The 16,142-nt window shown below is 40.4% G+C and overlaps 2 protein-coding genes across 4 annotated transcripts in view; one reads left to right on the forward strand and one right to left on the reverse strand.

The window, feature by feature from the left end:
* Nucleotides 1-16,142, reverse strand: part of LOC126284252 (somatomedin-B and thrombospondin type-1 domain-containing protein) — a 1,271,181-nt gene that overhangs the window by 944,950 nt on the left and 310,089 nt on the right. The gene's annotated exons all lie outside the window — the stretch shown is intronic.
* LOC126284253 (uncharacterized) overlaps nt 1-16,142 on the forward strand; it is a 103,889-nt gene that overhangs the window by 47,305 nt on the left and 40,442 nt on the right. The window contains exon 1 of one of the 3 annotated variants that reach the window (XM_049983052.1): nt 11,576-11,752. The exons of 1 other annotated variant lie outside the window; for it this stretch is intronic. In XM_049983052.1, the coding sequence (XP_049839009.1) occupies nt 11,693-11,752 (60 nt within the window). In that variant the 5' untranslated portion in view covers nt 11,576-11,692. Of the gene's footprint in view, nt 1-11,575; nt 11,753-14,423; nt 14,462-16,142 lie in introns of those variants that run through there. One more of the 3 variants, XM_049983053.1, reaches the window with a different exon arrangement.

Genomic DNA, 16,142 nt, shown 5'->3' on the forward strand with positions numbered 1-16,142 from the left:
AGCTTTCTCCACGTTTACAAATGCTAGAAACGTAGGTTTGCCTTTCGTTAAGCTATCTTCTAAGATAACTCTTACGGTCAGTATTGCCTCGTGTGTTTCAATATTTCTACGGAATCCAAACTGATCTTCCCCGAGGTCGGCTTCTACCAGTTTTTCCATTCGACTGTAAAGAATTACGCGTTAGTATTTTGCAGCCGTGACGTATTAAACTGATAGTTCGTTAAATTTCGCATCTGTCACCACCTGCTTTCTTTGGGATTGGAATTATTATATTCTTCTATAGGTCTGAGGGTATTTCACCTGTCTCATGCATCTTGCTCACGAAATGGTAGAGTTTTGTCAGGACTGGCTCTCCCAAGGCTGTCAGTATTTCTAATGGAATGTTGTTTACTCCCGGGGCCTTGTTTCGACTCAGGTCTCTCAGTGCTCTGTCAAACTCTTCACGCAGTATCATATCTCCCATTTCATCTTCATCTACATCCTCTTCCATTTCCATATTGTTGTCCTCAAGTAGTTCGCCCTTATATAGACCCTCTATATACTCCTTCCACCTTTCTGCTTTCCCTTCTTTGCTTAGAACTGGATTTCCACCTGAGCTCTTGATATTCATACAAGTGGCTCTCTTTTCTCCAAAGGTCTCTTTAATTTTCCTGTAGGCAGTATCTATCTTATCCCTTGTGAGATAAGCCTCTACATCCTTACATTTGTCCTCAAGCCATCCCTGCTTAGCCATTTTGCACTTCCTGTCGATCTCATTTTTGACACGTTTGTATTCCTTTTTTGTCTACTTCATTTACTGCATTTTTGTTTTTCTCCTTTCTCCTTTCATCAATTAAATTCATATTTCTTCTGTTACCCAAGGATTTCTACTAGCCCTCATCTTTTTACCTACTTGAATCTCCACTGCCTTCACTATTTCATTCCTCAAAGCTACCCATTCTTCATATACTGTATTTATTTCCCCCATTTCTGTCAATTGTTCCCTTATGCTCTCCCTGAAACTCTGTACAACCTCTGGTTCTTTCAGTTTAGCCAGGTCCCACCTCCTTAATTTCCCACCTTTTTGCATTTTCTTCAGTTTTCGTTTACAGTTCATAACCAATAGATTGTGGTCAGAGTCCACATCTGCCAAAGGAAATGTTTTACAACTTAAAACCTGGTTCCCAAATCTCTGTCTTACCATTATATAATCTATCTGAAACCTAGTATATCCAGGGTTCTTCCATGTATACAACCTTCTTTCATGATTCTTGAACGAAGTGTTAGCTATGATTAAGTTATGCTCTGTACAAAATTCTACCAGGCGGCTTCCTCTTTCGTTTCTTAGACCCAAACCATATTCACCTACTACGTTTCCTTCGCTTCCTTTTCCTACTGATGAATTCCAGTCACCCATGACTATTAAATTTTCGTCTCTCTTCACTATCTGAATAATTTCTTTTATTTCATCAAACATTTCTTCAATTTCTTCGTCATCTTCAGAGCTAGTTGGCATATAAACTTGTACTACTGTAGTAGGTGTGGGCTTCGTATCTATCTTGGCCACAATAATGCGTTCACTATGATTTTTGTAGTAGCTTACCCGCATTTCTATTTTCCTATTCATTATTAAACCTAATCCTGCATTACCCCTATTGGATTTTGTATTTATAACCCTCGAATTAAGTCGGGTGATGCTGAGGGAATTAGATTAGGAAATGAGACACTTAAAGTAGTAAAAGAGTTTTGCTATTTGGGGAGCAAAATAAATGATGATGGTCGAAGTAGAGAGGATATAAAATTTAGACTGACAATGGCAAGGAAAGCGTTTCTGAAGAAGAGAAATTTCTTAACATCGAGTATAAATTTAAGTTTCAGGAGGTCGTTTGTGAAAGTATTTGTATGGGGTGTAGCCATATATGGAAGTGAAAAATGGACGATAAATACTTTGGACATGAAAAGACTAGAAGCATTCGAAATATGGTGCTACAGAAGAATGCTGAAGACTGGATGGGTAGATCACATAAGAAACGATGAGGTATTGAATAAATGAGGGGAGAAGAGGAGTTTTTGGCACAACTTGAAGAAGGGATCGCTTGGTAGGACATGTTCTGAGGCATCAAGGAATTACCAGTCTAGTATTGGAGGATAGGGTGGAGGGCAAAAATCGTAGAGGGAGACCAAGAGATGATTACACTAAGCAGATAGAGAAGGATGTAGGTTGCAGTAGGTACTGGGAGATGGAGACGCTTACACAGGATAGATTAGCATGGAGAGCTGCATCAAACCAGTCTCAGGACTGAACACAACAACAACAACAACAACAACATGTTAGTCATTGCTGAAACGACTTATGCAGGAAGAGACGGATTAATGAATGTTTTAACTGGAAAACAGATTACTATGGATGATATGGATGAAAGATTTGACGATGTTGACTTATCTAGTGATACAGATATATTTTATCAATTAGAAGCGTTATTTTCTGAGAGTAGCCCAAATAAAATAAAATAGAGGTAATAAACAAGAAAGAAAATGTCGATGACTATTTCCCAAACTTAAGAAGATCAAGTATGGAGTCTTCAGATTATTCAGGAATAAGGTCACCTGAAAAAAAGGGAAAGGTTTAAGAAAGAAATATTCCGATAAACCCATCGAATGTGTTTGGATGAATGACACTTATTGGTAGATTAACAGTTAACCATGGTGAAGAATTAGCTGCAAATAAAAATTGTCATAATGAAAAAGTTTGAATAATGCAAATGTTCACAGATAAATTTTGTTATCAACAGTCCAAAAGGATACCTTAGTTCAGAATATTTTTGAATAATTTACCACATCCACTTTGGAAATCAGTAAAACATGTTCATATCTTAATTGATATATTAACAGTTATTCAAAATGATTTCAGTGAAAAATGAGGAACAACAAATATGGTGATCCCATTACGAAACGCGCCGCTTCTCGTTGGTTCTTCTCTATCTCCTCTATCAGTCCTACCTGATACAGAGCCGGCCGGGGTGGCCGAGCGGTTCTAGGCGCTACAGTGTGGAACCGCGCGACCGCTACGGTCGCAGGTTCAAATCCTGCCTCGACCGCTACGGTCGCAGGTTCAAATCCTGCCTCGGGCATGGATATGTGTGATGTCCTAAGGTTAGTTAGGTTTAAGTACTTCAAAGTTCTAGGGGACTGATGACCTGAGAAGTTACGTTCCATAGTGCTCAGAGCCATTTTTGAACCTGATACAGATCGCAGATAGATTAACAAAACTAACGAATCGCGCGAACAATCGCCTTATAAGCCACTTCCTTCGTGGGTGTGTTATATTTCCTAAAGATTCTTCCGATGAGTCTGAGTCTTGTGTTTGCTTCTCCCAATATCTGCTTTATATGGTCATGCTATTTAAGATCGCTCTGGATAGTTACGCCTAGATATTTTACGCCACACGCTGTCTCCAGCTGTTTGTCTTCAATAGTGTAGCTGTACAGTAATGGATCTCTTTTGCTACGTATGCGGAATATATTGCAATTATTTATGTTCAGGCTCAACTGCCAGAGTCTGCACCATTTGTGTCGTCCCTAGTGCAAAAACTGAAAAAACTTAAACGCAATAGTTAAAAAGATTTGGCATGGACGAGAGCTTTTATCTCGATGCGAAATATACTGAGTGCGATACTTGCTGCACAAGCGGCATAATTTTTCTCGTTAGTATTATTATTATGTGAAATATTAATTTCATTAGTGCAAAGGTTACTAATTATGCACAACGTAATATATGTAAGTTTAATGTGAAGAAGAACAGCGTTCAGTTGCTCTACTTTTTCCTTCTCTTGTCTGATGTCGTAGAGGTAGGACATGTTTGTTAATTGCTGACGAATGTAAGCTCATTTGTGATAGTAATTCAATAATACAATAGTTTAAAATTATTGTTCCCCTTTTATTTGTAGAAGGTGAACCTTGTGCCATGTCCGTTTCCCTTTGAAATCAGTACTCTGAGTAATTTTCAGCTCAACAGTTGCAGCCGACGCTGCAGCAACAGACGCCATTACGTGGCATTTTTAATTCACGATTTTAGCGTAAGTGAAGAGATGGCCGGCTCAGAACATAACAAATATTTTTTTTTTTCTACAGCCGCCTGATGTATCGGAAGAATACATAGTTTTCAAGATTTTTATTTTCAATTAGTCGCCGAGATCCAGAGCCACGACTCGGACTTCAATTATTTTTTAATGGCGGTAAGAACAATTCTCTCGCATGTGTGGACAGTTGGAAATTATAACAAAAAACTCATGTTTGGCAAACATATTAGTCGAGGCAAATACAAAAATATTATTTCAGTTTTCAATTTAAATGCAATATGTTTCTAGACTGGCTCATATTATAGTAACTTTAACGTGAACCAAAAGTTTGCTCATCTTAATCTTTATTAATCAGCCAGTTATTAAACGCATAAACTCAAAAGTATAAATAAAATCACAAAAATAATTTCAATTCAATTCAAAATCAAATCCAACTCACAATCATTAAAAAGTCTATTGGTTCTTTACTACTTTTCGATTGTTTTTATTCTTCAAAACAATTCCGTATTAATGTATTGAAATTTCATTCTGCAAACAAACTGCAGACTGTGGCTAGGCCACGTCTGTGCAACATCCTTTCGCCCAGGAGTGTTAGTTCTGCAAGTTTTGCAGGAGACCTTCTGTGAAGTTTAGAAGGTAAGACGCGAGGTACTGGTGGAATTAAAACTGTGAGGACAGGTCGTGGGTCATGCTTGGGTAGCACTTGTACGCGAGAGGCAAATGTCCTGCGTTCGAATCGCACCCCGGCACACAGTTTTCATCTGCCAGGAGGTTAGATTCACTCATAGCAATTTAAGCTGTCGTCTTACGTCTCGAAACAGCTAAAAACTCGGAAAACGCCACAAACTCGGAAATAAAAAGCAGTCTTTAGCTGACTTTCAACTCCTCCCGGTTTCGCGCGTTTTGCGTGTTTCTGTAATGATTTCGCATTCACAAAGAGCAGTCAAGAAGAAAAACGTCTCTAGGAAATGATTTACAAAATCCTTGAAGTGTCTGAAAATCGTGGGAAGCAGATATCTGATGAAGATTCGGATTACACGTTTTCGCAGATTGTGTTGTTATGAAGGATTTTTCTACAGTTAATTCAAACAATCAATATGATTATATGACTCCAGTAATTGTAATGGTGGCCTATGTATCTGTCCATGTTCGTATTTGTATCGCACTGTGCGCCACTATGAACGCTAAATTTAGCTTCATTCTAGTGTTTTATGTGTCCATTTTGATTTAACTGGGATACAACGGAATTTGAAGAGAAAGGTGAGTTGTTCGCCTGTCGGGGTTTTTGAATACGACAGCTGCTACTCAGTTTCTTTTCTGTAGCAATTACTATTGAATTAAAGCGTAATCTGTGGATTGAAATTTTACGTTTGCAATTGCAAAATATCAGTCGTTAAAGTAGAAATTCCAATAAACCTAAAAAGGTTTAGAAATTTCTAATACATGTTTGTGCACAAGATTTATAACTTTCAAAAAAGACACACTGCTTAGCCAGTCCACAGGTAATGACAGATACTTACAACACCAGCACCGTAGGTAGTAATTAGTAGGTGTAAATGCTTATGGTTTCGGAGATTCTTTTTTCTATGTCCATATTTTTTGTACCGCAGCAATCAACATTTCACAAACAGTATTTTTTTTTTTACATAAACTCCAAGCTAATTCAGTTATATACTAATTTCTGAATTAAAATCGCGTTGCCACCGTAGATAACTGTGACTCAAACTTGAATGACCACATAATGAGAGTAGAGAGGGAGACAAGCAGGGAAAAGTAACCCGCCCACCTTCCTCCTCCCCCCACCCCCCCAACCACACCACTCTTCACACTGTTGGACTCTGGAGTACAGATGTTTTTTATTCATTATTGAGTTCCCCTACTGTTTTTCAAATGACTGTGTATGATTCCGATTAATAACACGTTCAGGAAATTCCAGCGTAACCTGGCTGATCACAACGAGAAATGTTGTGGTTTAGCAGACGCTGTATTACTTAACATTTCATTGGCTGTCCACCACTCACGGGAAATTCGAATTCTTTTGGCGCATCTGCAGTGTTCGCTGACTAGAAGCCACACAGCGCCGAATCTTTGCTGAAAATTTCTGTAGCAGATTCTCCCTACGTTATTCTGTTGTTCTCCAGTAACCACTACCGTTGGATACAAACACGACGCTTGGATACTATTCCTTTTTTACGCGGTATATCATTGGACTAGCACCGGAATTAAACGTTTGTCTTGCTTCTTTGTGCAAATTTGTCTGAAAGGATAATACATACTTTGTGGAACATTAACACAGACGCTTTTATTCGGCTCATACCACAAAATATTCAGAACATTGAGTTGTTTCAAGTGCTCAAAAAAATCTGACATTTAATATTTTCTGATAGTAATCGCATTTTGTGTTTGTTCCTCACTATTTCCAAATGGTTCAAATGGCTCTGAGCACTATGGGACTCAACTGCTGTGGTCATTAGTCCCCTAGATCTTAGAACTACTTAAACCTAACTAACCTAAGGACATCACACACATCCATGCCCGAGGCAGGATTCGAACCTGCGAACGTAGCAGTCGCACGGTTCCGGACTGCGCGCCTAGAACCGCGAGACCACCGCGGCCGGCACACTATTTCCAAGTCCATGATCAATATTCCTTCGCTTTATGTGGCTCTTTATACAGGCCAATGAGAGCTGTAATATGTCCAGGGATATGTTCAATCGTGCCCCATGACTTGAATAAACCAAGTACTGTATCATCGTCGGTCTTTCTTTGAAGTGCTGTAAATGGGCTTTAACAGGATATTCAACAAAGTGTCTCTCTGTTTTATTACACAGTGGGTCCTTTGAGAATAACATATACATGTCCAATCAGAGAATACTGAGTGACCCCTACAACTCGTATTCATGACAGTGAAACCAAGAAAGGCGAGATATTTTCCTGGAACACCTGCCCACACTCGATTTCGTGCGGTTTCATACCCAGCTGTAGCTACAATAATGTCAGAGAGATCGAGAATTGTTGCATTGAAATTCTGTTCAGTGTCGGCTTGTATCTTCGCCCCAAAACTTTCCGCTTGGCGCTATACTAAGAAGCTGCGTTGTGGCGGATTGGGTGAGCAAGCTGGTCACAGATTTGACCTCTGCCCAGTCACAGTATGCATTTGAAGGGTACAGTGTGACCAGGTGGAACGTTCAAGCTGGAATCTCATAGGTGCGCTAAGGTGGACTTCGCTAGGTACGAATAACACGGCGAATACAACGACTGTTTAGAACGTAACTGAACATTTTAAATTACGCTGCAAAGGAGGTTTTTTGTGATACATCGTCCGCTGCAGTGCCCTGTGCATTATCTTATTCATAACCTAACGTTTTAGGAGTGTTGATAAATCGTTTCGTTTTTATGATTTTCTGATTTGAGTGCCACATGTTTGAGCGTTAGCAGAGATTTTTTAAACGTACGATTTTCTGGTGCATTGATTCAACGTAACATTTTGCATGTAACTAGGTAAAACATTTATAGACACGTTTCAAAATTTTTAAACAAGCTTACAGAGTTGATGCTGTGGGTCGAAGCCAATGTTGGATAGGTTTTTCAAGATTTAAAAGTGCTCGTCTCACTCAAGTGAAGATCATACTCGACCAGGAAGGATTTCCACTGCACTGATCTAAATCTACATCCATACTCCGAAAACCACCTGACAGTGTGTGGCGGAGGGTACTTTGAGTACCTCTATCGGTTCTCCCTTCTATTCCAATCTCGTATTGTTCGTGGAAAGAAAGACTGACGGTATTCCTCTGTGTGGGCTCTAATCTCACTGATTTTACCCTCATGGTCTCTTCGCGAGATATACATAGGAGGGAGCAATATACTGCTTGACTCGTCGGTGAAGGTATGTTCTCGAAACTTCAACAAAAGCCCGTACCGAGTTACTGAGCGTCTCTCTTGCAGAGTCTTCCACTGGAGTTTATCTATCATCTCCGTAACGCTTTCGCGAATACTAAATGATCCTGTAATGAAGCGCGCTGCTCTCCGTTTATGTCCTCTATCAACCCTATCTGGTACGGATCCCACACCGGTGAGCAGTATTCAAGCAGTGGGTGAACAAGTGTAATGTAACGTACTTCCTTTGTTTTCGGATTCCATTTCCTTAGGATTCTTCCAATGAAGCTCAGTCTGGCATCTGCTTTACCGACGATTAATTTTATATAGCCATTCCTCTGGAACAGCGCGACCACTACGGTCGCAGGTTCGAATCCTGCCTCGGGCATGGATATGTGTGATGTCCTTAGGTTGGTTAGGTTTTAGTAGTTCTAAGATCTAGGGGACTGGTGACCTCAGAAGTTAAGTCCCATAGTGCTCGGAGCCATTTGAATCATAGTCATCCATTTTAAATCATTCCTAATGCCTGCTCCCAGATAATTTATGGAATTAACTGCTTCCAGTTGCTGAGATGCTTTATTGTAGCTAAATGATAAAGGATCTTTCTTTCTATGTATTCGCAGCACATTACACTTGTCCACATTGAGATTCAATTGCCATTCCCTGCACCATGCGTCAATTCGTTGCAGATCCTCCTGCATTTCAGTACAATTTTCCATTGTTACAATCTCTCGATATACCACTGCATCATCCGCAAAAAGCCTCAGTGAACTTCCGATGTCATCCACAAGGTCATTTATGTATATTGTGAATAGCAACGGCCCTACGACACTCCCCTGCGGCACACCTGAAATCACTCTTACTTCGGAAGACTTCTCTCCATTGAGAATGACATGCTGCGTTCTATTATCTAGGAACCCCTCAATCCAATCACACAATTGGTCTGATAGTCCGTATGCTCTTACTTTGTTCATTAAACGACTGTGGGGAACTGTGTCAAACGCCTTGCGGAAGTCAAGAAACACGGCATCTACCTGTGAACCCGTGTCTATGGCCCTCTGAGTCTCGTGGATGAATAGCGCGAGCTGGGTTTCACACGACCGTCTTTTTCGAAACCTATGCTGATTCCGACAGAGTAGATTTCTAGTCTCCAGAGAAGTCATTAAACTCGAACATAATACGTGTTCCAAAATTCTACGACTGATCGACGTTAGTCTGTAGTTCTGCACATCTGTTCGACGTCTCTTCTTGAAAACGGGGATGACGTGTGCCCTTTTCCAATCCTTTGTAACGCTACGCTCTTCTAGAGACCTACGGTACACGGCTGCAAGAAGGGGGGCAAGTTCCTTCGCGTACTCTGTGTAAAATCGAACCGGTATCCCATCATGTCCAGCAGCCTTTCCTCTTTTGAGCGATTTTAATTGTTTCTTTATCCCTCTGTCGTCTATTTCGATATCTACCATTTTGTCACCTGTGCGATAATCTAGAGAAGGAACTACTCTGTGTAAGAGCTCTGGAAAAAGACTTTTAGTATTTCGGCCTTTAGTCTGTCATCCTCTGTTTCAGTACCATTTTGGTCACAGAGTGTCCGGACATTTTGTTTTGATCCACCTACGGCTTTGACATAAGATCAAAATTTCTTATGATTTTTTTGCCCAGTCAGTGTATAGAACTTTACTTTGGAGTTCATTGAACGCCTCTCGCATAGTCCTCGTCACACTACATTTCGCTTCGTGTAATTACTGTTTGTCGGCAAGGCTTTGGCTATGTTTATGTTTGCTGTGAAGTTCCCTTTGCTTCGGTAGCAGTTTTCGAACTCGGTTTTTGTACCACGGTGGCTCTTTTCCATCTTTTGCGACCTTGCTTGGCACATACTCATCTAATGCATATTGTACGATGGTTTTGAACTTTGTCCACTGATCCTCAATAATATCTCTACATGAGACAAGACTTTTGCGTTGAGCCGTCAAGTACTCTGAAATCTGCTTTTTGTCACTTTTGCTAAACAGAATTTTTTATCTTCCTATTTACGGCTGAAATCATCGATGCAGTAACCGCTTTATGATCGCTGATTCCCTGATCTGCGTTGACTGTTTCAAATAGTTCGGGTCTGATTGTCACCAGAAGGTGTAATATTTTATCGTCACGAGTCGGTTCTCTGTTTAACGGCTCAAGGTAGTTTTCAGGGAAGGCACTTAAAAAAATTTCACTGGATAATTTGTCCCTGCCACCCATTACAAACGTTGATTCTCCCAGTCTACATCTGGTAAATTAAAATCTCCACCCAGAACTATAACATGGTCAGGAAATCTACTCGAAATATTTTCCAAATTTTCCTTCAGGTGCTCTGCCATAATAGCTGCTGAGCAAGGGGGCCTATAGAGACATCCAGTTACCATGTTTGAGCCTGCTTTAACCATGACCTTCACCCAAATTATTTCACATTTCGGATCTCCGTCAATTTCCTTCGATACTATTGCACATTTTATCGCCAAAAACACGCCTCCCCCTTCACTGTCCAGCTTGTCTCTGCGGTATACATACGAATCTGTGTTAAGAATTTCATCACTGTTTATATCCGGTTTCAGCAAACTTTCCGTCCCTAGTACTGTGTGGGCATTGTGACCGTTTATTAATTAGAGCAGTTCTAGGAGCTTTCTATAGACACCCCTGCTGTTTACTATTAACACGTTAATATTGTTATTACCTGTCGCGTTTTCCTCACTACTACGTAGAGAGGAATTTCTGTAACCTAAAAAACCCACATGTGCACCCCACACGTACCCCGCTACTGTTGTGACCGCTTCCTGCGTGTAGTGACTCACAGGTTTGTAAAATCAACGATCTGGTGCTTGCTAATCGACGACTGGCTGTCACAGAAGTTGCAGAAGAGGTTGGCGTCTCAGCTCGGTGATGCCATGGTATTCTGACGGAACAACTGAACATGTGTCGAGTTACAGGAAAATTTTTTTCCTTCTTTGATGACAGAACACGCCAATGACGATGACGCATTGATCAAATTACGGAAAAGGAAAGCTAGGTTAACGGCCACGACACGGAGACAAATGTCCAGTCATCACAGTGGATTGGCAAATGAACCCCACGAGCCAAGAAAGCACATCACTTGCTAACCAACGTAAAAGTTATGTTCCTTGTTTTTTCCTGACATTAATGATAGTGTACTTTTAAATTTCTTGCCTCAACGTGAAACAGTGAGCCGCGTGTACTATAAAGGTATTTTGCAACGATTATGTGAAGAAATCGGCAAAGAGAGACCACATTTGTGGCGAAACAACTCAGCATTATTGCACCAAGACACTGAGCCCGAACACTCAGCTCTGTCAGTTCGTCAGCTTTGTGCCAAAAATGTAATAACTGTCCTCCCGCAGCGTCGTTACTCGACAGACCTGGGTCCTTGCGACTTCTCCTTATTACCGAAATTAAACATCAGTGTGAGCAGACCTTGAGGGCCAGGATCACATACCGAAATAGAAACACCGCTGGGAAATGCATTTGAATATGGGAGTTAGAAGGAAAAATGACCAATAATCTGTAAACTTCATAATAAAATTACACAAAATAGAGTTTGGCTATTTTCTGAAGAGATCTCGTGCGTTCCACGGGAAAAGAGGGTACATTATTGTAGCTACTCGGACAGGGAAAGTAGAGACGGACGCGTTAGCCCTTTAACAATGGTCTGTTTAATTATTGCTGGTGCGTTAGTTTCCGTAGCAACTGACGGCTGTGGCAGCTAGAAACATGGCGGAGCTCAGCGCTGCGATTCGTTACCTGATGATCGCACTGGCAGTTCTAGAAAGTGTAAGTTCTTTACGTCCTTAATTAGTAACGTTTGTCAAAAACTTCATTGCTACCATGGATACTTGCGACTGAAGACGGTGACCATTACCATTACACCCCCCCCCCCCCCCCCACACACCAGCCCAGTCAGGGTCACACATTACTCATAGATAATAGTATCTCCACTTTCAGTCATAGATAATAAAACAGTTCTGTGTTCCGGATAAGTGCTACCACTGTAGACTAAAAAAACTGGATGTGATTTTAAAAGACATCGCTACATATTGCTCAAAATATTCTCCGTGTGCATTTATTTAAATAATTGATTCTTTGCAATTCATTCGGTACTTAATTTCATTCTTACTGATATTGAGGTAATTTGGACTATTAACTTTTATTTTATTTTAGGTCAGTTTTAGCATCTCATTTTCGTTTGTAGGTATGGATTTATCTGTTCCGATGAACTTTGATGATTTGAGAGAGGCTATGGGTGTAGACATGTTGGCTACGATTTCTTTTTTACAAATGTGTGGCCTCGTCGAGTATTTTCGATGTCGTGAGTGTGGAGAATATATGCGCGTCACAGCTGTATCGCGTCGCCGTACTTAACGACTTACTCGTATGCCGCTGCAGCAAAGATCGGTTGTGCTGGCCCATTAGACGAGGGATGTGGTTCTAAAAATCTAATCTCGCCTTGAGAGACATTATGAAAATCACCTAATTTTGGTGTTAGAGGTATCTTGTGTGGCTGTGAGTCGATAATGTCGTTCTAAAAATCTAATCTCGCCTTGAGAGACATTATGAAAATCACCTAATTTTGGTGTTAGAGGTATCTTGTGTGGCCGTGAGTCGATAATGTCGTCTGGGTAAGCGTACAGTTGTTGATTGGTTCTCTTTTTGGGGTAGGTGGAGGGGGGTGAGAGAGGGAGAGAGAGAGAGAGAGAGAGAGAGAGAGAGAGAGAGAGAGAGAGAGAGAGTGTGTTTTCGTAATGTTTTGTTTGTTTATTATGTGGGTATGTGATTTTTGTTGATGTCTTTCGAAGCGAGCTTCGGTTCTTTTAAGAAGTAACTGTGTGGTAAATTCTGTATTCCATTTTTTTTCTTTTACTGCATTTGACTATTTCGACGCATTTCATTGTTGTATTACACCATTACGTTTGTTTTCTTGTATTCCAGTACATAATAGAAATTTCTCAGCTGTCTTTCTTCTTTCGGTTGCCAGCACTTGTATCAGTACGATTTTTTCGAATCTCTGCTACCAATATTACAGGCGAAACGCCCAACACAACTAAAATTTGTATCCCGTCCTTCAGTCCCTTATCACCGACACAACCTATTCGAAGAGAACGACATATGTAACGTTGATGAGGTTTACCTGTATATGTCAATTTGAGAGCAGGATACAAATGTTTTGTACAGCTATGTAGCTCAACTAAAGAATAGGATACTATTGTCTCTGCTGTGATCAAAAGTATAACTTTCAGTCGATACTATTAGCATCGAAGGAGGGAAAAAAAACGGTTCGACTGAGTGTAACGTACGTCCATTTCCACATTTTCGTTAGCAGTGTACATACATACATAAGTCTGCGTAAGTATGGGATACAAATATTAAGCACGTAGCTCCTTCTGCCATCGATAGTACTAGTATCTAAGTACGAACTGACTATTAGTGGTAGCGGAGGCAAAAGAAACAGCATGTGTAAAATTTGTATCCCGTGCTTCAGTTGACCTATGTATTTCCAATGAGGTTCGAGATGGAAATGGAAATGCCGTGTGGCTAGGGCCTCCCGTCGAGTAGACCGTTCGCCTGGTGCAAGTCTTTCGAGTTGACGCCACTTCGGCGACTTGCGTGTCGATGGGGATGAAATGATGATGAAAGACACACAACACCCAGTCATCACGAGGCAGGGAAAATCCCTGGCCCCGCCGGGAATCGAACCCGGGACCCCGTGCGCGGGAAGCGAGAACGCTACCGCAAGACCACGAGCTGCGGACAGATTCGAGATACAACCCATATACAGCGTGTTACAAAAAGGTACGGCCAGACTTTCAGGAAACATTCCTCGCACACAAAGAAAGAAAATATGTTATGTGGGCAAGTGTCTGGAAACACTTAATTTCCATGTTAGAGCTCATTTTAGTTCCTTCCACCTACGCTCAATGGAGCACGTTATCATGATTTCATACGGCATACTCTACCTGTACTGCTAGAACATGTGCCTTTACAAGTTCGGCACAACATGTGGATCATGCACGGTGGAGCTCCTGCACATTTTAGTTGAAGTGTTCGTTCTAAACTTTAAAGGCTCCTTCTGTCACATTACACGATGCAACAAATGCCAGATTTCTTCTTATTACCGAAATTAAAGATCAGTGTGGGCAGACCGTGAGGGCCGGGATCGCATACCGCTGGCAAAACTATTTGAATATGGGACTTTGAAGGAAAAATGACTAGTAATCTGTAAACTTAATAACAAAGTTAAACAAAATAGAGTTAGGCTATTTTCTAAAGAGATTTCGTTTGTCCCACGGGGAAAGAGGGTACACTGTTGTAGTTACGCAGGCAGGGAAAGCAGAGACGGACACGTTAGTCGTTTAACAATGGTCTGTTTAACTATTGCTAGTGCGTTAGTTTCCGTAGTAACTGACGGCTGTGGCAGCTAGAAACATGGCGGAGCTCAGCGCTGCGATTCGTTACCTGATGCTCGCAATGGCAGTTCTAGAAAGTGTAAGTTCTTTACGTCCTTAATTAGTAACGTTTGTCAAAAACTTCATTGCCATCATGGATACTTGTGATAGAGGACGGGGCAATTACACCCCTCCCCTCCCCCCCCCCCCACCAGCCCAATTAGGGTCTAGTGAACCCGGGGATACAACCTATCGGCTTTGACCAATGACGTCACACATTACTCATAGATAATAATATCTTCACTTTCAGATTAGATTAGATTAGATTAGATTAGATTAGATTAATACTTGTTCCATAGATCATGAATACGACACTTCGTAATGATGTGGAACGTGTCAGGTTAATAAAAGATGTCTGTACAAGAAATTACATTACACAAAATATTGCATGACACTAATGATTAAGTTTTTTTTACTTAGTTTATATCTAAAAATTCAGCCAATGAGTAGAAGGAGTTGTCATCTAGAAATTCTTTTAATTTATTTTTAAATGTTAGTTGGCTATCTGTCAGGCTTTTGATGCTGTTTGGTAGGTGCCCAAAGACTTTTGTGGCAGCATAATTTACCCCTTTCTGTGCCAAAGTCAGATTTAACCCTGCATAGTGAAGATCATCCTTTCTCCTGGTGTTATAGGTATGCACACTGCTATTACTTTTGAATTGGGTTGGATTATTATCAACAAATTTCATAAGGGAATATATATACTGTGAGGTTACTGTGAGGATCCCTAGATCCTTAAATAGATGTCTGCAGGATGACCGTGGGTGGGCTCCAGCAATTATTCTGATTACACGTTTTTGTGCAATGAATACTTTTCTACTCAACGATGAATTACCCCAGAATATGCCGCCATACGAAAGCAGTGAATGAAAGTAGGCATAGTAAGCTAATTTACTGAGATTCTTATCACCAAAATTTGCAATAACCCTAATAGCATACGTAGCTGAACTCAGACGTTTCAGCAGACCATCAATGTGTTGCTTCCAGTTTAACCTCTCATCAATAGACACACCTAAAAATTTTGAAAATTCTACCTTAGCTACAGACTTCTGTTCAAATTCTATATTTATTACTGGAGTTGTGCCATTTACTGTACGGAACTGTATATACTGTGTTTTATCAAAATTTAAAGAGAGTCCGTTTGCTGAGAACCACTTAATAATTTTGTGAAAAACATCATTTACAATTACATCACTTAGTTCTTGGTTTTTGGATGTTATTACTATACTTGTATCATCAGCAAAAAGAACTAACTTTGCATCTTCATCAATGTGGAATGGTAAGTCATTAATGTATATCAAGAACAGTAAAGGACCTAAGACCGAACCCTGTGGGACCCCGTGCTTGATAGCACCCCAGTTTGAGGAATCAGCTGTTGTTTTAACATTACAAGAACCACTTATTTCAACTTTCTGCATTCTTCCAGTTAAGTATGAATTAAACCATTTGTGCACTGCCCCACTCAAACCATAATGATTTAGCTTATCTAAAAGAATTCCATGATTTACACAATCAAAGGCCTTTGAGAGATCACAAAAAATACCAATGGGTGATGTCCGGTTATTCAGAGCATTTAATATTTGATCAGTGAAAGCATATATAGCATTTTCTGTTGAAAAGCCTTTCTGAAAACCAAACTGACATTTTGTTAGTACTTTATTTTTACAAATATGGGAGGCTACTCTTGAATACATTACTTTCTCAAAAATTTTTGATAGAGC

This window comes from Schistocerca gregaria, chromosome 8 (assembly GCF_023897955.1).
Source record: "Schistocerca gregaria isolate iqSchGreg1 chromosome 8, iqSchGreg1.2, whole genome shotgun sequence".
Lineage (NCBI taxonomy): Eukaryota > Metazoa > Arthropoda > Insecta > Orthoptera > Acrididae > Schistocerca > Schistocerca gregaria.